This window comes from Terrapene carolina, unplaced genomic scaffold, assembly GCF_002925995.2.
Source record: "Terrapene carolina triunguis isolate 2854851 unplaced genomic scaffold, T_m_triunguis-2.0 Scaffold210, whole genome shotgun sequence".
Classification (NCBI taxonomy): domain Eukaryota; kingdom Metazoa; phylum Chordata; order Testudines; family Emydidae; genus Terrapene; species Terrapene triunguis.
Genome location: NW_020664561.1, coordinates 7,952,610 through 7,975,261, shown reverse-complemented (window position 1 = coordinate 7,975,261; position 22,652 = coordinate 7,952,610). Strand labels below are relative to the sequence as shown.

Sequence of the window (22,652 nt, the reverse complement as noted above, 5' to 3'; positions counted from 1 at the left end):
GGGGCACAGGGGGTAGGGGTGGGGGGGATAAGGAGATCATTAGGGACATGATTTTGGGAGGCCCGTCATAATCTCTGGGTGACATTTAGTCATATGACAAAAATCATCATATGAATTAGCAATCTCTACCATGGAGAGCTCATGGGAGAGATAGGGTGCTTCTAGTCAGAATTAGAGTATGTTACCGAGCTGTGGAAGGTGCCCACAACTGGAATAGCCTGGAGGAGGTGGTACGCAGGTCAGGAGTAAGTTGCATTGGCAGGGCTGTGTGGGGAATGAGGGGGGGTTGAAGGGTGACTGGGACTCAGTGCCATCAGTCCTTCAATACTACATTTCCTCCATACATTCAGCCAAAGAAACCCATGGGCATTATGTCCCAGCTTTGCAGGCAGCTCCTGGGTTACTCCAAGGGGAAAGAAAGCAACGTTGCTGTCCTAGACAGAGTGAAGAGAGCTCCCTTTGCTTTGTGGCTTGATTCACCCCTGTGTGAGCACAGCTAGGGTGGTGAAGAGACGGGATGCACAGCCACAGCTCCGTGATTCAGTGCCATGTTGCCCTGGCGTGCGATAGCTGCACGAGGGCAACCCTAGCTTAGGCTTCCACCAGTGGAAGATCAGGCGTAAAGCTTTGCCATGACCCCATTCTGCTCACACCTTGCCCTCAGAACACTCCCTCCTTCCTCTGCCACAGGGTGTGGGAGGAGGGGGGCAGGAGACACATTGCTGCCTCCACCTGCGCAGAGGGGATTCTCCACTGGCCATCTCCGGCTGCTTGCAGTGGCCGTAGCAGACCGGAGAATCCAGCCATTTCTCTTCAGCTGGTGGTGGGGTTGGAGAAAGTGTGCAGCACAGATGGTCACCTACCCTTCTCTGTGGTTTGCTTTGCTTAAGGCCTTTTGCAATTTGAATACAGCAGAGAATCTGATCAAATCGGTGGACTTCAGAGCAACTGTAATTAACCGGTTTGAGGAAGCTACCTTCTACAGCCTGAAGGGTGAGGTAAAGAGACAGCAAGACATTGAGGAACCTCTTTATGTATCTGGTCGGGGCCATCTATGGAAGATGATTTCAGGTTTCCTGTGTCTCCCTCCTATGTCCGTACAACCTCATCCGAAACTAAAAGTCCAAACTACTGGATGGGCTCGCATGCCCCCTTTGCCTTAGGTGGGGCCACTGAGTTGTCTCTCACAGCTATCTTAAATGAGGAGTGGAGGACACAACAGTTTCAATGAGGTTTAACCCAACCCGCTCTCTACTCCCCACCTCCGCCCTTGGCTCCAGCATTGATGTCATGCTAGAAAATGGCAGCTGAGAGCCCCACCATTTTGGAACATGCAGTTGACTGATAATGTTACAAACGGTCTTTGTCTCACTCTTGCTTCCCCTCTGCAGGTCTGTTATAACATGGGCCAAATGAATTTGGCAAAGAAATTTATTGGGAAGGCTTTGATTTTATTAAACAGAAGATTCCCATTTACCTTGATTGGAGTCTTTTTTAAGACTCTGATGGAAGTGCCAAAGCACACGTCTCACCAGAAGAAGCAGCAATTCTTATATAGTCACAGTAAAAGGTAGGAAGTAGAACTGGAGTAAAACCAAGTTGGGTGGATTTTACTTTAGTCTCTGGTTGTCATTTAGACCTCGATCCTGCAAACACTTAAGCACATGCTTAATTTGAAGCATGTAACTTGCATGCTTCAAATTAAGCATGTGAAGAGTGGGGGTTTTAAAAAGTGGTGTTTACACACTCTAGGGAAGAGGGAATTACAGATACGTGCATTCCCAATGGTACAGTACTTTAAAGCAAGGCATTTATTTTGGAAAACAGGAATCGATTGCAAAGAAATGCATTTGCTTTTGAGAATATTTTTATACTCCCTGCTACTGCTGAAGGCATTATTTCCAAATGTTGGCCTGTCCTTGCTAACCAGCCTCGTCATGGGAATGCTCATATTTCAGTCTGGGAACAGTGCTTCAATTTACCTGTTTGTGATAAAAACGGGTGCAACATATGTAAACAAGTTTGTAAGGTTTTTATTTGCACTGTAAATAATCTACCTGAACAGTGCCAATGCTTTAACAGAATGTATTCTACTGCATGGCTGCGTAATGTGTTTACGAGCATTCTTTTAGGTTGTGGAGCAAGAAGTCATCATCTTAGTGGTTCGGGGATGTCCTAGGTGAAGGGGCACCTGAGATTAGGAGAAGCTCTTTTGGGAGCCATGGGCTTTGGGGCCAATGGGGGCAGAGGGAGCAAGGAAAAGCATCTGGTGTTATGGAGAGACCCTTTGGGCCGTGCAGGATAGTGTTGTTGGGGATTCAAGCAGAGAGAGAGAGATGAGGCGGTGGGGGTATCAGCATGAGGGGCTGGAGGTACCCAGGAAGGGGAGATATCAGAGTGGGGTGCATAATGGGGGAGGTGCTGTGGAGGGGGAAGCTGGGGGAGATGAGGGAGCCCCAGTGGAGGGAGGCAGTGGTGGAACAGCAGGGGAGGGGTTGGTGGCAGAGGTCAGTGAGGCAGCCCGGGGTACCAGGTGGTGAGGGTTAAGGCAGTGGAAAGGAGGAAGTGCAGAGGTGAAGGGTTAAGGTAGGAGGGGAGAAGGGGAGTCTGAAGATGGGGTGCTTGGGGGTGAAGGTGAGGTAGTGAGGACAGGTAGAAGTGATGGATAGTCCAGCAGGGGGATTTCAGGAGTGGGGAAAAAAGTGACAGGAAAAGGCTGGATTCCAGGAGGGGTAGGTGAGGCCCTGAGGGGTGGGATGACAGAGTTTGGGTTCAGGCACCAGGGGGGAGTCAGGCTGTCTCACCTCTCCCCCAGGAATCCCCAACGTACCTCATCATATTCCCCTGCTGCTGCCACCCTCCTCCTCTGCTCACCTTCTTCCCCATCTCTGCTGGAACCCCCTTCCTGCTGCCGCAACTCCCCGCCCCCCCATTACATTCACCTCTTACGGCCACTGGTGGGGGAGATGGACAGAGTAATTCTCTGCCACGAAGCCACCCTCCTTCCTGGATCACCAAAATGTCCTAGCACAACTGCCTTTCATCCGATACCCCTCAATAAAACACCCAACACCTACTTTGGCCTCCCCCTACAGTGTCCCCAGTGGCAGGCTCCCAGCCTACACTACAGCAGTCTCCAGATGGTGAGTTGAGTTTTCACCCTCCTTCCCGCTCCAGACTTCTCTCCATGGGAAATCCATCCAGACTCCCCAATAGCTCCCCCCTGAGCCAGCTTGTGGTGCACCGCCTGCCAAGATTCTCCTCCCTCAGTTCCCAGTTTCCCCTCTTGCTTTCCCCACACTCACTCCTTTTCTCCCTCTTGCCCCAGCCCTCTTGTTCTCTCTGCCCCAAACAGCCTCCCACCCCAGTCTCTTTCCTCTCCCCCAGCCCTTCCGGTTTCTCTTTCCTTCCCCGAAGATCACCAGTCTCTCAAGCTTTTCTTCATAACATGAACCTTGTTCTTTTGAAATAATAAATGGCAGCCAAGGTTCTCCTGTGATCCCATGACTCCAGGAGCTGGGGCTTTAGGAAAAATGCCATCTATCGCGAGAGTTGACAGCATGGCTTTCCCCATATCCCCCTCACAGCTATCCCCTCTGATGCTCCCCATAACTATGCCCCCCCATGCTTGCGGGATGGTGGGGGAGAAGCGTCTGACCCAGCCAATGGTGCTCCCTCATGCCCTGGCCAAGCCCCTCCTGCTCCCCTCTTCTGACAGAGCAGCCCCTGCTGGCACAGGGCTACAATTGCTAATCCCCCCTAGCTGGAGCCTAAAAGCTGATCTCTAGTGGCCAGGGAAGGGGGAGGGTTCTCAGCATTGCTGCATAAAGCAGCCTCAGGTTCTTCTGTGCTGCTCCCTTCCGCAGCCAGCCAAAGTGGGGGAGCAGATGTCTCCCTTCCTTCCCAATGCCCACAGGTACCCTCAACCTCCCTGCTGCTACATCCACCTCCCCCACAATGCCACCCCTCCGTTGACTGACCCTCCCCCAACTGGTACCCCATCATCCGATTGCTACTTCTTCCTTTCCCCTTTCCTGCCCCTGGAATCCTCCATGCCTCCTCTCCTAGGAGGAGGAAGAAATGTCCAGTTCAGGATCCCGCCTCCTCCTCCTCCCACCGCTGCTCTCTGTTTAATTAGTAGCAATAGTGAGATCTTTGTGCTGCTGTGATCTGCTCTGGCTAAAGATGTGTCTCTTGTGTGACAGGGAGAAGAAATTAGCTTTCCTGTACCAGCAGGGCCACTGCCTTTCCTTATTGTGGCAACTTTTCAGCCTGGACACTGCTACAAACAGCAAGAAGTTCTGTCGCCTGGCAGCACTCATGAAGATGAACTCAGCAGAGGAATCGGGTGATGAGAGCCAGGTGGGTCCACCTTCACCACTGGGAACCCACTCCTCCTGCCCCCAAAGAAGAGGAAGTAACTAGCAGCACTGGAAATAACTGTGGTGACAGGACACACCCTGCCCAAAGGGGATTGAAGAGTCCTGACTGTTATGGAGCAGATGTCTGATTTCAACAAGCTATGGGTTGACCTGTAAAAGCTTGCTTTGGATAATCATCCCAATGTTCTGATGTTTTTCTGAACCTCATTCACACTGTCTAAGCCTCTGGGGCTGGAAATCTCATGGAAAACCAGCTTTCTTGTCAGATTTCCAGCATGCCTTGCTTCTTTCTGTCTTGGCTGGTAAAACATGCCCATGGTCTTCTTTGTCATGTTGCAGCACTTCTGCCTCTGGTAAGAACTAGGGAGGCAGAGATGTGGTGAAATGACAAACAATTAAAGTTCACTGACCTTTTTTAAGCCTCCCAAAAGAGTTGATCTGAGGTTCAGTTTCATTTTTTTTATTGTAACAGTTTAGGTTGGTTCTGATTTTGAAGCTATTGCTAATTTCATGACACTAGTTTATATTCTGTGCCTGTACAACACCTAGCACAGAGGGGGAATCCTGACTGGAACCTTTAGACATGAGCATAATAAATGTTAATATTAATAATCCTAATTTTTTTTAATGGTCAGTGTTGTAAGAGAAAAAGGAACAAAGAAATGTGGGGGTTTCTGGTTCATCCATGTGTCCCTTTTGAGCCTATACCAGATAACGATTCAGTCAACAGTTTCAGGCTCTTGTTTTTTCTTGTTTTGAACATTTTAGATCATTTCATCCTATATGGAATTCTCACTCTGCTGCCAGATGATGGGTTACCAAGATGAATGGATGAAATATGAGCTGATGGCCATCCAGCGTAGCTCTCACCTCCAGGTTATCGGAGGAGGGCTATTAACAACAGTTAAATTAGCACAGTCATTGGCCTATATGAAGCTCTGCTTGGGTAACCTGCCCCTATCTATTCAGTTAGGTAAGTCTGCTTTCATCGTATACTGTGAAGAGAAGGTGTCAGTATTAAGGGAGAGACACTTAATACATTTGTTTTCTCCACAGGCTATCGAGCCCATGAAATGTGTGTGCGTCTGAAGAAACCGAAGCTGGACTATCTGGTTCTCTGCATGCTCTTCAAAGCTCTCTTTCTGAGCATCAGGTATGATGCAAATTTATGTTCCCATATGGATGGGCTAAGGAGAATGGTGTATGGAGAAGAAATCTAATAGGGAACCGTGGGAGGTCGATGGAGACACAAGTATAGTAAATATAAAGAAATCCCAATGACTTCAGTGGGCAAGGCATGTGGTTACAATGACAGAAGACAGACCAGTGTCTCTAGGAAGGATGTTTAAGGCCCTGTATAAATCACTTTTTTTTTTTTAAAGAAAATTCCCGACAGTTTGCAAGGAATGAATTTGATAAGTACATTTAGTCAATTGTAAGGAAAAATATGTAAAAGATCACGGTTTGGGGGCATTTTCTCGATTTCCATGTCCTCCACAAAAATGTGATTTACACAGGGCCTTATTTATGGTGTCTGACCTTATGGCTGACCAAGGAGGAGATGGAGGGATAATATTGAGCCATACCTAACAGCTCTTAATGTGAATTACTATCGATGATAACAATGTGCCCTTGACAGAAAGAGGTGGGAGGCACATTATGAGGGCGACCAAGGACCTCCCTGGTCTATAGAGCCAGGAAGTGAGGAAGTATGGACAGGCTAAGTTTGGCTTTTTGCTTTGGTTGGCTGGTACTTTTTTTCTGATGTGAATTTCTTCCTCATGAGGAGGTTATTTGGATCCCCATACTTGGGATGCAGGTACCTCTGTCACATGGCTCAGAAGTGTCAACTGGAGTCATGTGGCAGCCTTATTTCCTCCCACCCCTGGCAGATTAAAAGACTGGTCTGTCTTTTATTAGACATCAATCTATAAGAACTCTCTCTGAGCCACAGTGGCTTCCTGAACACACTTGTTCTCACAACTGTTCCTTTTGCCGGGGCATGTTTGTCTGTAATAATAGGTTGGCCACCTGGCTTCTATATGCACTGCTCCTGGTGCTTTTCCTTGTCAATGACCAGCTGGAAAGGCAATTAACTATCCACAGTGGACCTTGCAGACACTTATATGCACATAGGGATACTTTGCGCACCTGGGAAGGACCACAGTGGAACGTCTCTATCCACTCAGTGTCTTGTCAGGCATCCTTGAAGCCCTTCTCCATAAGCTCGTTCACCAAAGATCCTTGGAGAGAAAAATAGGCTAGATATATGAGTGGAATGATGGATGGGAGGATAGAGAATGAGACATGGAAAGAGGAAAGGAAATAAAGGGATAGGGGAGAAACACCTCAGAATAAAATGAGTCGTGCAATAATTCTCCATGATGTCTAGGTACCAAGATTGTGTGCGAGTACTGAGCTGGCTGGAGGAGTTGGTTGTTGAGGAGGAGAGAATCATTGGGATGGCTTGTTTCTTTTCTTACTGTTTAGAACTCTTGCTTTATGCTGGTAAGTACTGGGTAATGAGGACAACAGATAAAGGCGTGCTTTGCAAAGACACTCCTGGACTGGGACGGTTGCCATGTCAACCCTGCCAAAAAATGATGGCGCCATTCTGGCATCTCGTTTGTGGTTAAACTGCAATTGACATGCTTTTAAAGAAGAGAGCTAAAAGGTTTAACAGAAAAGGGGTTGTAGCTCCGATGAGGGGATGTTGATATCTGTGTGAACGTTGACGCTTTTGGGATATTCTCATATAAATCTGGAGCCTTATACTGGGAGGTGGGAGGTTGTAAAGTTGGCCAACAAATCTCCTAAGGCTAACTGGGGTTCTGCAGACTTCACTCAGCCAGCATGGAGGAATTCCCCTCATCTCTACCCCAATCACCCTGCTCCTTTTAGCCCCCTGGCACTGCGCACATCTAAAGCCTTGTGTACACTTAAAACCTTTGCCAGTATAACTATATCAGTATGGCTGAATTGGCAAAACCCTGCTAATAGAGATGCTGTTATACCAGCAAAAAAATTCTTTTGCTGGTACAGCTTATACCAGTTTTGTGAATGACATAAACTGTACTGGCAAAAGCCCTTTCCCCGCCCAGTATAGCTGCTACATGCTAGGGCTTTGGCTGGCACAGCTATCTCATTAAAAAAAATCACTCCCCTAACTGACTTAACTAGGCCGGTAAAACATTGAATTGTAGACCTGGCCTAAGGTCTCCAGGACCACAGCTCCCTTTGTACAGACTTCAGAAAGCCCACATAGTGAGGGGACTGGGTGAGAACAGGGGGCTTGGCTGGGAGATTAGGTGGTCACTTCACACCACCTTACAGTGGGTTTCCTGAGGTCTGCAAGAGGGGAGAACTCCCTTGTGAACCTTTGATTGGCGGTGGGAAACCTTTTTCTTTGACAAGTCTAGCCTCTCTACTGATCTGACTATGCTGTGAGCTCTGCTTCTGCATGGGAAAGGGCTAGAGACTTTCCTTGTAGTGAAAGTCTAGGGCTCCAGCAATCCTTTTACATGCAACACCAAGCTAGCCAGTGTAGGAATGTCTGTTCCTTGGAGTATCCATTAAACATGTTTAATAACCTATTGTAGGTTACTCTCACAATCGTGCTCAAAGGCAGTGATCTGCTGAAGCCAATTCTCTTTGGGTTTTTGGTTGTAGTTATCTGTTTATTTCCCCTACAAAAGTGGCAAAAAAGTTGGAAGAATTTGAAACTCTCTTTTTGCTCTATAGTTTAAGGAGGTCTTCTTTCAAAAACACCTTTTAGAAAGAGAGGGATGGATAATGGGACCCAGGTGGCAACCTTCCTTATGGAAGGACTGCTGCTGCTCCACAATATAGGAATTGCTTTGCCCATCCCTGCATTGCATCCATTGTGGAGAACAAATGTAACTCACACACCTCCTGAGCATAGGCGTGCGCAGCTCATTTAATTAGGGTGTGCACCCAGGGAGCCCCGCCCTAGCCCTGCCCCCATTCACTCCCTCCTACTTCCCGCCCCCTGACTTCCCCCCTCAGAACCTCCAACTCCCCCTGCTCCTTGTCCCCTGACTACCCCTTCCTGGGACCCCTGCCCCTAACTGCCCCCCAGGACCTCACCCCCTATCTAAGCCTCCCTGCTCCTTGTCCCCTGACTGCCCCCCAGGACCCTACCCCCTACCTGTCCCCTGACTGCCCTGACCCTTATCCACACCCCCGCCCCCAGACAGACCCCCAGGACTCCCACGCCTATCCAACCGCTCCCCGCCCCCAGACAGGACCCCCAGAAATCCCGACCCATACAACCCCCCTGCTCCCTGCCTCCCCCAACACCTCTCCACACCCCTGCCTCCTGACAGCCCCCCCCAGAACTCCCGACTCATCCAACCCCCCCAGCTGCTTGTCCCCTGACCACCCCCTCCAGAGACCCCCCACCCTAACTGCCCCCCAGGACCCTCCTTACTCCCTGTCCCCTGACTGACCTGACCCCTATCCATCCCCGCCCCCTGTCAGACCCCGGGACTCCCATGCCCCATCCAACCCCCCTGCTCCCTGACTGCCCCCTCCAGAGACCCCCCTCAACCCCTAGCCACCGCCCCAGGATCCCACCCCCTATCCAACCCACCCTGTCCCCTGACTGCCCCCACCCCTTATCCAACCCCCCTGGCCCCAGACCCCTTACCATGAGATGAGGCTCCTAGCCGCCCCGCAGAGCCAAACACTGCCCCACGGGAGCGCACAGCCCCGGCCCCCAGAGTGCTGCGTGCGCAGCGGCATGGCTCCAGGGGAGGGGGCCTGGGAGCGCAGACCCTGTGGCTTGCCGCGCTGGGAGAGGGGGGCCATTTGCCCACCCCTGCATTAGGGTGTGCCTGGGCACACCCGGCACACCCCGTGCGCATGCCTATGCTCCTGAGTGTGGTATTCTGTCCCATCTAGTGGCACCGAGACCACTTAGAGCGAGAGTATGAGTCTGCTCTACAACCTTAGCTAACAGGCAGTTGGCTTTTAGCTCATGCAGTAGAGGCTCATGCACTAAGCTCCAGAGGTCTCAGATTCAATCCCAGCTGCTGACAATTGGGGTCTGTCGGTGTTACAGAAACATGGGCAGTTTAAAATGGACTGCATGCTTGGGTGATGATGCTTTCATTTTTTCTGCCCAGTATGGGGTTTCTCCCCTTGCACTAGAGACCACTGATACAGAGCCTGTGACAGCCCCAAGGGGCTCAGTTAAAACCCCAAATCTTGCAGCATTTCTTTTAGATTTTCATTGAGATCTGAGGATTTTTTATGCCAGGTGATTCAGCTACTTCCAAGATCCCTCTTGACTATCTTTGTACTTATGGTAGTTTTAGAATAGGGAAATACACCCCCACCAGAAGGGGAAACAGCTTCTCTAATGCAAATTTCTTTTACAGGATTTTCATTTAAGTCATTTAAAGAGTGCCTGGAATTCATACAACGCAATGAAACAAACTGCATCCTTATGTCTCAGAACAGCATCATGTTGGGGCTGTATTCATCCCTGGCCATTTGGTAATATACAAAGTCTCCTCAAAATTGCTTTGCTGTGTTACTGGTTTAATCTTTATTTTGCCATATGGGGGGTCGGAACTTGGAAACTTTGGGCCGGATTCTGCCATCCGTACTCACGTTAAATAGCTCCTTAGTCCATGAGTCCTGTTGAAATCAGTGTGACTACTTGGCTGATCAGGTACTTCTCAATATGAGTAAGGGTGGCAGAACTGGGCCAGTTCTACTAGAGGACTGAATGGGGTATTGATGAGCCTTAAGGCCACCTTAGCTGGGGGGGTGGCTGAAAACTTTTTGTCATCCTGGCACATACCTCGGATGGATAATTTTAGGTCCAGTAAAAACATATTTATTTTGCATTAAATTATTATAATCAACATCATTGTGCCTAGGAGTCCTAGTCATGAACCAGTACCCTGCTGTGCTCGGTGCTGTACGAACACAGAATAACGAGACAGTCACTGCCCCCAAAGTACAATCTAAGTTGGTGGTAATCATATCTCATGCTTTGCTGCATGCATTAGGAAGAATTCCTCTGCCCATTGTATAGCACTGTACAGGTAGCTAGATGCAGCGTAAGTTTTCCATATATAGATCGGTGCCACTGGCTGGTCCAATAGTCCAATCCCCTACAGCAAATCTTATGTGGATCTCTCTCTTGGTGATCTAGGTTTGCCAGACTTCAGCAGTGGGGCAACTTCAAGGAGCCTTTTGAAAAGGCCAGAAGGTTGCTGAGGAGAACTAGCGCCTCATTCTTTGCTACCAGTGGATTCTGTAGATTCTTGGAGTGTGAGATCCTTATGCTACGGAAACACATTGAGGAAAAGCCTAAATTGGTCCGGGAGACTCGTACTAAGACGCTAAAGGTGAGAGGGAGAAGGAGATGTCCACATTATGTGGAAAGACTGTAAAATGCAATACATCTGCAAATGGAGGCTGGATATCTCCTGATGGCTGCTAGACATGGAGGGCCTGATCCAAAGCCCATGATGTCAGTGGGAGTCTGTCCACGGGTTTCAATGGGCTTTGAATCAGGCCCATTGGGAGCAGCCATCTGTCAAGTTTCCCTACACACCTCTCTTTCAGACACTGGGCATTATGATAGGTCAGGATGGGCAGACTAGGGGAGTCCAGAGTCGTCGTCTAGTGGTGTGTGGGTGGTCTGGTAACTGGGAGGACAGTTGGTATTACAGGCAGTCCGGGGCAATGGTCAGAGTTTTCGCAGGGGGGTCTGTAGCCAGGAGATACAATCGAAGGGTTTGGGTTGGCAAGATAGGTAAGTGCAGTCAGGCAAGGCAGAGTCAGGTGAGACAGTACAGCAACAAGGCAAGGTCAGGCAAAACAACAGGGCAGCAAGGTGGTCCAGGCAGTAATGGCCTGCTGCTCAGACAGCTTCCTCTTCCTGTTGGGGTCTTTATATAGTCCAGGTGCCCAGTGAGAATATTGTCAGTCCAGCCAATCAGGGGCCTAGCTGCTGTGGGGCTGTAGGTCTTTAGCACCAAGGCTGTCAGTCAGGGGTAGTGGTTCAGCATGCTGCCATGGTGCGGACACTGGGGATACCTTTTAGGGACCCAATGGACTTGGATTCAATACCAGGGTCCTGACACCTGCAACACTCCAGCCCTGTGTATCTACTCAGCTCTACTAGCCTTGGTCTCCTCCCTTGAATTGCCTAGTTCCCTGTTCGGGCCCCTGTAATGGTTTTAATGGCTGTTCAGGTGGTGGTTTGGTTTGGAAATCCCTTCAGTGCTGCACTACAGCTCAGCATGAGCAATAAGCAATGCAAAGCCTATTACAAGTGGAGCGGGAGGTTGATCATAATTTTGCTTCTTTCCAGTTGATTCATCCAAAAATTGATGGCAAAAATTGCAAAAACTCTTTTTCCCCATAATACACTACAATGGAGAGGAGGGGAAATCCCCAGACAAAATGAAGTGCCCCCAAAGCACACATAGACACTTCTATTTTTGGCATGGAACGTGGAAACTGGTCAAAAGTGATGTTCTATATTTGTATGTGTCCAGCTGTGCAAGGGAGGAGGAGAGAAGGCATTGACATTTTTGCATTGTGCAGCTAGGTTTATTTCTACATTGTAGAGTTTGTAGGGGAGACAGAGAAACTTGAATTTGATGCAATAAGAGGCAGGAAGCCAGTGGAAGGACTCAGAAAGTGGGGGCAACCCTTGATCAAACAGCAGTAGTTCATTATCATAGCCCTTCAACAATATGTTTCCAGAGCCAGTAATTGATGCACATTTGTGGGGTGAGAGAACCATGACAGATTATTCGGACATTGTGAGGATGCGGAAAAAGATGCTATTAAGGCTGTGACAGATGTCCCCTCGTCCCCATCCCAATCACTTTGCAAGAAACATATCTTTAGGATCCTCTCAGAGTGGCCTCTGGACAGGAGGTAGAAGAGAAATCAGCCACACAGAGTGCACAATTCCCAAAGAGGAATTGTCCTGTAGGTCGGATAAGAGACTATTGCAAAGCCAAGTTAGTGAGTGCTGCCTAAGTGCATGATCAAGACGAGTTCATACAGTCTGAATCTTCCTGGTTTTTATCTCACCCCTGCTACTTTCTATCTCTCTGCAGGTTTCCTGTTTCTTTCTAGCTGACTCTTCTCCTCAGGCATACTGTATTCCTGCAAAGGGATCTCAAAGCTCTGGGATGTCATCCTGACATGAATCTCAATTGTTCTCTTGTTAGGACTTGGACCAGGTTCTCTCTCGATGCTCCACAAGCCCTATCTATTACCCTAGGGTTTACCACCTGAAAGCCTATATCCTCTTGATGTTGGGCAATGAAGAACAGAGCCAAAATTACCTATCCCAAGCATTCCAACTCTGTGACATATATGGAAACCTCCTGGAGAAATCCTGGCTGGAGATCAGCGATGTAAGTCCCGAGAGCTGGTAATCTGAAAGCTCTTTCCTTTGAGCACCAGATGAGCTGGTCTCTGGGAAGGGATTTAGGATTCCCTAGAAGAAAGTGGAGCTGGCTGCAGGTCAATGGCTGCAATATAGATAAAGTCAAGGTGGGGGTTGTGAAGGCAAATGATCGAAATCCTGGATGGAGCTGGTGGGTGCCTGCAGTAGGCTATACCTCCCTAGCACCCCTTGGGGGAAAGGATGGGACCTGTTCCTGTGGCAGAGTCCAGTGCTGTTCATAGCCTCTGCCCCCTTGCCCAGGGGTAGGGGGAATTAAAGTAGCCCAAACAAACAGTTTGGGAAGCCAAAGAAAAAGAGAGCAAAAAAGGGCAAAAGTATCAGCCCTTCTCCTTTCTGCAAGGGCCTGGGTGGGTAAGGCTCTCTAGCTGTTTCCCCAGTCAGCAACCCCTGCTTCTGGGAGTCAGGGACCGCTGCACTGCAGTCCTGCTCCTTCAGAGTGCTGCCCCAAACTGAGCTGGGATCCTCCTTTTTAAGCCCCTCCGCCCCATACCTAGGCTGGACAAGGCTTACAGCTGCACTGGCTTGAGGCTGGTTGTGCTGGAGGAGCTCTTTAACTCCTTCCTGACAGGGGCGGGGAACTGCCGCACCACTGTGACATACACCCCAAGCCCACCTAACTGCTAACTTCCACTAACATTTGTGGTATATTCTCAGACAGCCTGGGGCTGGCATGACATTTGGGGACAAGGCTTGGGGAGGAGCACGCGCAGCACCTGATCCTTCACCCTGTTGTGTACGTCCACACCCACCCACATCATCAGAACTCTCCTCCAACAGAATGGAACAGAATCTCTCAAGGACTCCATTAACTGTGCTACTGCTTATCCTGCAGTGGTGACTATTTACAAAACCCAACAAATAGGCTCCCAGCTCTTGCCAGGGTTACTCTGCAGTACTCCTTGTCTACGCTACAGGGAAAAGTCGATCTAAGCTACGCAATTTAAGTTACGTGAATAGCGTAACTCAAGTCGATGTAGCTTAGATCTATTTACCACGAAGTCCATACTACGCAATGTCGACAGGAGATGCTCTCCCATCGACTCCCCTTACTTGATCTGGTGGCGTATAGAAGTCAACGGGAGAGCAATCTGTGGTCGATTTAGCGGGTCTTGACCTGCGAAATTGACCACTGATGCATCGGTCGCCGTGCATCGATCCCCCGGTAAGTGTAGACAAGCCCACATCTGCCAAGCTGGGGAGTGAGAGCAGCCTGAGATTTCAACCCAAGTGTCTCACTCAGTATTGTGTGAACAGCACTTATCTTGACGTCACTGGACGGTTCTCAGGGCTATGGTTTAAGAAGCATAAAATCCCATTCAAAACATTTAACAGGTTTGGGACCATTTCTAGTACACGACCAACCATTCCAAAATAACATTGCTTCCTGCTCTGTGCCTCCTGGAACTTGTGCTTTGGAGTACATTTTGATGGAAGATCTATAGGAGCATCATTTTTAGGGGCCAGTGGTTTCTCTCTAGTGCAAACTTTATATTTGCAAAATTAAATCTCCTTTTCATGTTGTCCATGTGTCTGTCTACACCTGCCTGCCCATCATGGCTTGGTCAAACTTGTCATGGTTAACATAGCATGTTCTCCCTAGCATGGCCGTAACATGCTCCACATCTACACACACACTTGGGTTTCTATTATGCTATAGACTGTGCTGACCCACCTGTGCTTTTTGAGGTCCACCTTGATCGAGCCTCAGTCATTTTCAGTGTCATGGTGAGCAGAGGGCAATGTTGTGTTAGCCCAAAGAGTGCAAATGGACCTCCCAGTGCAATCCCATACTGCAGAGGTGGCCTGTCTGGACACTTGTCTGCATTCCACTGTCCAGGAGTCAGCCTGGCCAGGACCCACCTACTTGTACAAACAGTGCAGCACACATGGGTGGCCGCTAGCTGCACAGTGCTTCCACAGTGGCAGGCTTCTTCTGGTGATTGATTTGTGATCTGATCTCTACAATGCCTCATTGGATCATAGAATCATAGAATCATAGAATATCAGGGTTGGAAGGGACCTCAAGAGGTCATCTAGTCCAACCCCCTGCTCAAAGCAGGACCAATTCCCAACTAAATCATCCCAGCCAGGGCTTTGTCAAGCCGGGCCTTAAAAACCTCCAAGGAAGGAGACTCCACCACCTCCCTAGGTAACGCATTCCAGTGCTTCACCACCCTCCTAGTGAAATAGTGCTTCCTAATATCCAACCTGGACCTCCCCCACTGCAACTTGAGACCATTGCTCCTTGTTCTGTCATCTGCCACCACTGAGAACAGCCGAGCTCCATCCTCTTTGGAACCCCCCTTCAGGTAGTTGAGGGCTGCTATCAAATCCCCCCTCCTCATAAGTCATGTGCTCCAGACCCCTAATCATTTTTGTTGCTCTCCGCTGGACTCTTTCCAATTTTTCCACATCCTTCCTGTAGTGTGGGGCCCAAAACTGGACACAGTATTCCAGATGAGGCCTCACCAATGTCGAATAAAGGGGAACGATCACATCCCTCGATCTGCTGGCAATGCCCCTACTTATACAGCCCAAAATGCCGTTAGCCTTCTTGGCAACAAGAGCACACTGTTGACTCATATCCAGCTTCTCGTCCACTGTGACCCCTAGGTCCTTTTCTGCAGAACTGCTACCTAGCCATTCGGTCCCTAGTCTGTAGCAGTGCATGGGATTCTTCCGTCCTAAGTGCAGGACTCTGCACTTATCCTTGTTGAACCTCATCAGGTTTTTTTTGGCCCAATCCTCTAATTTGTCTAGGTCCCTCTGTATCCGATCCCTACCCTCTAGTGTATCTACCACGCCTCCTAGTTTAGTGTCATCTGCAAACTTGCTGAGAGTGCAGTCCACACCATCCTCCAGATCATTAATAAAGATATTAAACAAAACCGGCCCCAGGACCGACCCTTGGGGCACTCCGCTTGAAACCGGCTGCCAACTAGACATGGAGCCATTGATCACTACCCGTTGAGCCCGACGATCTAGCCAGCTTTCTATCCACCTTACAGTCCATTCATCCGGCCCATACTTCTTTAACTTGGCGGCAAGAATACTGTGGGAGACTGTATCAAAAGCTTTGCTAAAGTCAAGGAATAACACATCCACTGCTCTCCCCTCATCCACAGAGCCAGTTATCTCATCATAGAAGGCAATTAGGTTAGTCAGGCACGACTTGCCCTTGGTGAATCCATGCTGACTGTTCCTGATCACTTTCCTCTCCTCTAAGTGTTTCAAAATTGATTCCTTGAGGACCTGTTCCATGATTTTTCCAGGGACTGAGGTGAGGCTGACTGGCCTGTAGTTCCCCGGATCCTCCTTCTTCCCTTTTTTAAAGATGGGCACTACATTAGCCTTTTTCCAGTCATCTGGGACCTCCCCCGATCGCCATGAGTTTTCAAAAATAATGGCTAATGGCTCTGCAATCTCATCCGCCAACTCCTTTAGCACCCTCGGATGCAGCGCATCCGGCCCCATGGACTTGTGCACGTCCAGTTTTTCTAAATAGTCCCGAACCACTTCTTTCTCCACATAGGGCTGGTCACCTTCTCCCCATATTGTGCTGCCCAGTGCAGCAGTCTGGGAGCTGACCTTGTTCGTGAAGACAGAGGCAAAAAAAGCATTGAGTACATTAGCTTTTTCCACATCCTCGATCACTAGGTTGTCTCCCTCATTCAGTAAGGGGCCCACACTTTCCTTGACTTTCTTCTTGTTGCTAACATACCTGAAGAAACCCTTCTTGTTACTCTTAACATCTCTTGCTAGCTGCAACTCCAAGTGTGATTTGGCCTTCCTGATTTCATTCCTGCATGCCTGAGCAATAGTTTTATACTCCTCCCTGGTCATTTGTCCAATCTTCCACTTCTTGTAAGCTTCTTTTTTGCGTTTAAGATCAGCAAGGATTTCACTGTTTAGCCAAGCTGGTCGCCTGCCATATTTACTATTCTTTCTACACATCGGGATGGTTTGTTCCTGCAACCGCAATAAGGATTCTTTAAAATACAGCCAGCTCTCCTGGACCCCTTTGCCCTTCATGTTATTCTCCCAGGGGATCCTGCCCATGTGTTCCCTGAGGGAGTCAAAGTCTGCTTTTCTGAAGTCCAGGGTCCGTATACTGCTGCTCTCCTTTCTTCCTTGTGTCAGGATCCTGAACTCGACCATCTCATGGTCACTGCCTCCCAGCTTCCCATCCACTTTTGCTTCCCCTACTAATTCTTCCCTGTTTGTGAGCAGCAGGTCAAGAAAAGCTCTGCCCCTAGTTGGTTCCTCCAGCACTTGCACCAGGAAATTGTCCCCTACACTTTCCAAAAACTTCCTGGATTGTCTGTGCACCGCTGTATTGCTCTCCCAGCAGATATCAGGGTGATTAAAGTCTCCCATGAGAACCAGGGCCTGCGATCTAGCAACTTCTGCTAGTTGCCAGAAGAAAGCCTCATCCACCTCATCCCTCTGGTCTGGTGGTCTATAGCAGACTCCAACCACGACATCACCCTTGTTGCTCACACTTCTCAACTTTATCCAGAGACTCTCAGGTTTTTCTGCAGTTTCATACCGGAGCTCTGAGCAGTCATACTCCTCTCTTACATACAACGCAACTCCCCCACCTTTTCTGCCCTGCCTGTCCTTCCTGAACAGTTTATATCCATCCATGACAGTACTCCAGTCATGTGAGTTATCCCACCAAGTCTCTGTTATTCCAATCGCATCATAGTTCCCTGACTGTGCCAGGACTTCCAGTTCTCCCTGCTTGTTTCCCAGGCTTCTTGCATTTGTGTATAGGCACTTAAGATAACTCATTGATCGTCCCTCTTTCTCAGCATGAGACAGGAGTCCTCCCCTCTTGCGCTCTCCTGCTTGTGCTTCCTCCCAGGATCCCATTTCCCCACTTACCTCAGGGCTTTGGTCTCCTTCCCCCGGTGAACTTAGTTTAAAGCCCTCCTCACTAGGTTAGCCAGCCTGCTGGCGAAGATGCTCTTCCCTCTCTTCGTTAGGTGGAGCCCGTCTCTGCCTAGCACTCCTCCTTCTTGGAACACCATCCCATGGTCGAAGAATCCAAAGCCTTCTCTCCGACACCACCTGCGTAGCCATTCATTGACTTCCACGATTCGACGGTCTCTACCCAGGCCTTTTCCTTGCACAGGGAGGATGGACGAGAACACCACTTGCGCCTCAAACTCCTTTATCCTTCTTCCCAGAGCCACGTAGTCTGCAGTGATCTGCTCAAGGTCATTCTTGGCAGTATCATTGGTGCCCACGTGGAGAAGCAGGAAGGGGTAGCGATCCGAGGGCTTGATGAGTCTCGGCAGTCTCTCCGTCACATCGTGAATCCTAGCTCCTGGCAAGCAGCAGGCCTCTCGGTTTTCCCGGTCGGGGCGGCAGATAGATGACTCAGTCCCCCTGAGGAGGGAGTCCCCGACCACCACCACCCTCCTCCTCCTCTTGGGAGTGGTGGTCGTGGAACCCCCATCCCTAGGATAGTGCATCTTTTGCCTTCCAATCGGTGGAGTCTCCTTCTGCTCCCTTCCCTCAGATGGGTCATCTAGTCCACTCTCCGCATTAGTACCTGTGGAGAGAACATGGAAACGATTGCTCACCTGTATCTCCATTGCTGATGCATGGACGCTCCTCTTTCTCCTTCTGGAGGTCACATGCTGCCAAACCTCTTCACAATCCTTCTGTCCCTGCTGCGCCTGCTCTGAATCTTCAGAACATTGTGGCCGTAGAAGCATCTCCTGACGTCTGTCCAGGAAATCTTCATTTTCCCTTATGCAACGCAGTGTTGATACTCGTTTCTCCAGCCCTCGAACCTTCTCTTCCAATATGGAGACCAGCTTGCACTTTGTACAGACAAAGTCGCTTCTGTCCTGTGGAAGAAAGACAAACATGGCACAACCTGTGCAGGTTACAACAGCTGATCGCGCACCTTCCATATCCCTGTCCTCTTAAGAGCTTCCTCGGCTGTTGCAGGAAGTACTCAGAGAAACCTGCAGATGAAAGCCTCAGTGAGCTCTCTCCAGGCGAACTCCCAGGCAAACTCCCTCTGTTAGCCTCTGCTGTTCGCCGCTCAGCTGGTTCGCTGCTGACTGCCCTTATATACCAGTCAGGCCCACTCAAGGCCCACCTGGAACAAAGCACTCCCAATTCACACTTTTCAAACTAACAAGCAAGCAATCAAGCACACAGTCAAACTGACCAACTGTCCCAGCAGCAGACACTCAGATACTCACCAACACAGCCCCCCTAATGCAGCACTTAGCGTACCTCCTCTCGGACAGCTCCCAGGCAAACTCCCTCTGTTAGCCTGGATCATCCGACCAGGCTGCCAGCTGGCCAGCACTGACATCAGCATGCTCACTGCATTATAGACAGGGCCAGAGCCTATGGTACCATATGATCACAGCAATCAGGGAAGGTGTATAGTATGATGGCATTTCCCAGCATCTGGCAGAGATGGACATTCCCTGTACTGGAGACTGCATTATCAGAGCAATAGAGGAGAAGGCCTCTGAATGCCAGGGGGAAGAGGAATCTGATGAAGTGCTTCCTGAGACAGCTGCAGGTTCAACCTGGAGAGCAGGAGAAATGCCATTCAGATCTGGTAAGCTACTTTTTAGTTGTGAAAATGTACCGATGGGCTCTGATTTGGATTGGGAAGGGAATGCATTCCCAGGTTCTCCTGAGTGTGTGTTTGTAAGAGCCTTGCACAAGCCACCCTTCTTTCCCTCCTTCCTTCCTACACCTCCATTGCATGGTCAGTAGGTCCCAGCACACCCAGTCCCCACCCCAATTTCCCTTTCTTGACCCCACACCTTCTGGTTGCCTGGCCTACTGTTCCCAGTAGGGACAGAAACGCCCAGTCCCTGATGAACAGCAGCTGGCTGTTGTCAGATGTCAGACAAGCAGAGAAAAATGTAAAAGGCCCACAAGCAGCAATGCAGAAAGACTTAAAAACAGGAGCATTACTAAAGATCTAGTGCAGTCTGGCCAAGACACCTACGTGATAACGTATCTGCTGGGCCATCTGCCCTGAAGCACCTGCAAAGAGGCTGGTATAATTGGAACATACTGCCAGATGGTAGCATGCCTGCAATGCATGAAAATCAGTGCACAGTAATACGCGCTTTCATGGTACACTCCTCATATAGACGGGACATGGAACAAGTGAAGGCAACAAGTGAAGGAACAATGGACATATAACAGTGACAAGCATTCTTACTGGAAGAGTTTTTACCATTGACCGTGTTAGTTTCTGACCTAATTTTAACCCACTCTTGTGAGGTAATGTCAGAAAATATCTCAAAGCCAGTGCTCTAATGTAGCTCTTGCGTTTCTTGACAGAGCCTATTTTCTTCTCCTGCCCAGGGAGCTGATTGGAGCAAATGGCTGGGGTGTATAGTTTGGAATTTAGAAGTTAAGCAAAATGGATACATTTGTCTCATCCCTTGAAAGTACAGTATTAGGCTAAGAAAGGTGTGATGGCTTACTATGGACACAAACTCAAAACTACTTGGTTTGTCTTAACAGGACCTTCTACCATGGCCCCGGCTGCACATTTCTGTTTTGGACCAAGACAACAAAGGCCAGTGTGGGCACTGGAGTTAAAACTCTCCTTTGCCATGATGCCAAGTGCTTTGAGACCACAGTCGACCATGTTGACCAATATTGTCTCACTGTTTTCTTGTGCTCCCCTGTCTGTCTGTATCCACCTGTTGACTCTTGTCTTAGATTGATAGCTCCTTGGGGCAGGGATGGTTTTTTGTTCTGTTTGTCCAGCACCGAGCACAATGAGGCAATACAAATAAAAAATAATAATACTAATAGACAGGCTGACAGCTTTGGGGCCAGGAAGCACCTGCTATTGGCCTTTTAAAAAGACATTGGCCAGAAATATGCTTGGTCCAATCACAGTTGGAGGAGAAGGGGGAAAAAAAGTATGGGAAATCTACAGCTAGGATGGCATATAAACCATGGCTACCTACTTTCATCAGAAGGACATGCCCCAGGAAGAGAGGGGATTTGAAATATGGATGTCTGAGAACTTTTTCCAGACCCAAATGGACACAGGTAGAGTTCTAACCACCTGCGTAAGATCCTTCTCCGGCTCCTTGTTTACAATACTCTGCCATACAAAATGTGGAAGACTTGAGTTTGGAATTGGCCTTTCCAACCACAGGCTCTGCTAGCCTAGCCTGTGAAATTCCACCCCGGTGGCAAATGGAGAGAACAATTCCCCTAGCAAGATGCATTTTTATCATCTTGGAGGACAGTTCTGTGGTTTGATGGTTCTGTTCTGGTGTCATCATTGTAAAGGCAGCTGGCCTGCTTTATTGCAATAAAGTCTTTTGTAGAAAGATAAGTCACTACAATATTTACACTTCCAGTATAGCACCTCTGTAGTGTGAAGCAGGAGTAAATCATCAAATGAAAACCATTCACCTTACACCCTAAAAGGGTGTAAGTAAGGGGGCTTAAGGGGCCTCAACATCCCTGTGTGGGCTATCTGTATCGTGGGTCACAACATGGGGAGCTGAGTAGTTTCAATGGGGTCCTACTTCCCTTCCTACATAGGAGCAGGGAATCCAACACACCAGCCAGCAGTGCTGAGCCAGCATGGAAGGGGAAGAGATCTGTGCCTGGTTTAGGTGTGATGCAGATTACTTCCTTCCCCAAAGCCAGCTGGGAACCAAGGGTCAAATTGCAACTTTCATAATCCGTTTGTTCCCTGGCTTGCTGGTGGGGCAGTGTGGGATAGATAGCGATCGATAGCAAGAATAGGGGGCTCTTGTCAGACTTCTCCCCTTCCTGACCATCTTGGAAATGCTGTCTCTGAAGATCCAGTCTCATTCTGGCATCTCGTTTTCCTTTTGTTTTCCCTAGGAGTGGTGGTTCACTGCAAAAGGCCCCATGGAAGACTTATGGCTGAAGGCCGCACCAGATTTTCCCAAGTGGGAAAAAGGAATGACAGAGAAAGACTTTCCAGAGATCCATAAAACCAAGTACTTGCTGCGGGTGCCAGCATTGGATATTAACAATCCTTTCCCAGAACCTGAGATCCCCGATGTCTGAGCTGCATGTAGTTCTGCCCAACTGGAGCACTTTGTAAGCCTTTCTAACCGGCACTACCCAAATTTGTAAGCATTTATGATATTCCTATGGTACACATAACAACACCTGCTCGCTGCAAAGCCCTCTGTATTTGCTCATCTCTTCCTTTGGTAAATGTAGGTTCTAATGTCTTACCGTGGCTTGCTTAGACCATTTTTCCTCACTGTTAATTAAACTCTGCAGTAGCTCTTCATTGTAGTAATTTATTCCTTTATAACCTGGAACAGAATCTAGTGCTATTCCCAAAAAGGAAAGTGTGATGGGTTGGATCACAGAACCCCCCCTGAGAGCTGCCAACCGATGTGCCAAGACCACTTCTATCCCTGTTTTCCCTGCCAGCTCAGGACTCCAGCACCCTGTCTTGCTGAGCCAGACACTCCCGTCTGCTCCAGCACAAACCCAGGGTCTGAATTACTTGCCCCAAAGCTGCAGGTTTACCTGAAAACAGCTCACAGAAGTGTGCTTGTCTTTAGCACTCAGATGCCCAACTCCCAATGGGGTCTAAACCCAAATAAATCCATTTTACCCTGCATAAAGCTTATGCAGGGTAAACTCATAAATTGTTCGCCCTCTATAACACTGATAGAGAGATATGCACAGCTGTTTGCTCCCCCAGGTATTAATACATACTCTGAGTTAATTAATAAGTAAAAAATGATTTTATTAAATACAGAAAGTAGGATTTAAGTGGTTCCAAG

The 22,652-nt window shown here is 48.9% G+C and overlaps 1 protein-coding gene across 1 annotated transcript in view; it reads left to right on the top strand.

Moving 5' to 3' along the window:
- LOC113407275 (adenylate cyclase type 10-like) overlaps nt 1-21,915 on the top strand; it is a 74,434-nt gene extending 52,519 nt beyond the window's left edge. The window contains exons 25-34 of the mRNA XM_026655594.1: nt 891-998; nt 3,867-3,916; nt 4,206-4,362; nt 5,151-5,355; nt 5,439-5,535; nt 6,775-6,890; nt 9,785-9,902; nt 10,570-10,765; nt 12,611-12,799; nt 21,727-21,915. Of these exons, the coding sequence (XP_026511379.1) occupies nt 891-998; nt 3,867-3,916; nt 4,206-4,362; nt 5,151-5,355; nt 5,439-5,535; nt 6,775-6,890; nt 9,785-9,902; nt 10,570-10,765; nt 12,611-12,799; nt 21,727-21,915 (1,425 nt within the window). The remainder of the gene's footprint in view (nt 1-890; nt 999-3,866; nt 3,917-4,205; nt 4,363-5,150; nt 5,356-5,438; nt 5,536-6,774; nt 6,891-9,784; nt 9,903-10,569; nt 10,766-12,610; nt 12,800-21,726) is intronic.
- Nucleotides 21,916-22,652: the final 737 nt, after the last annotated feature.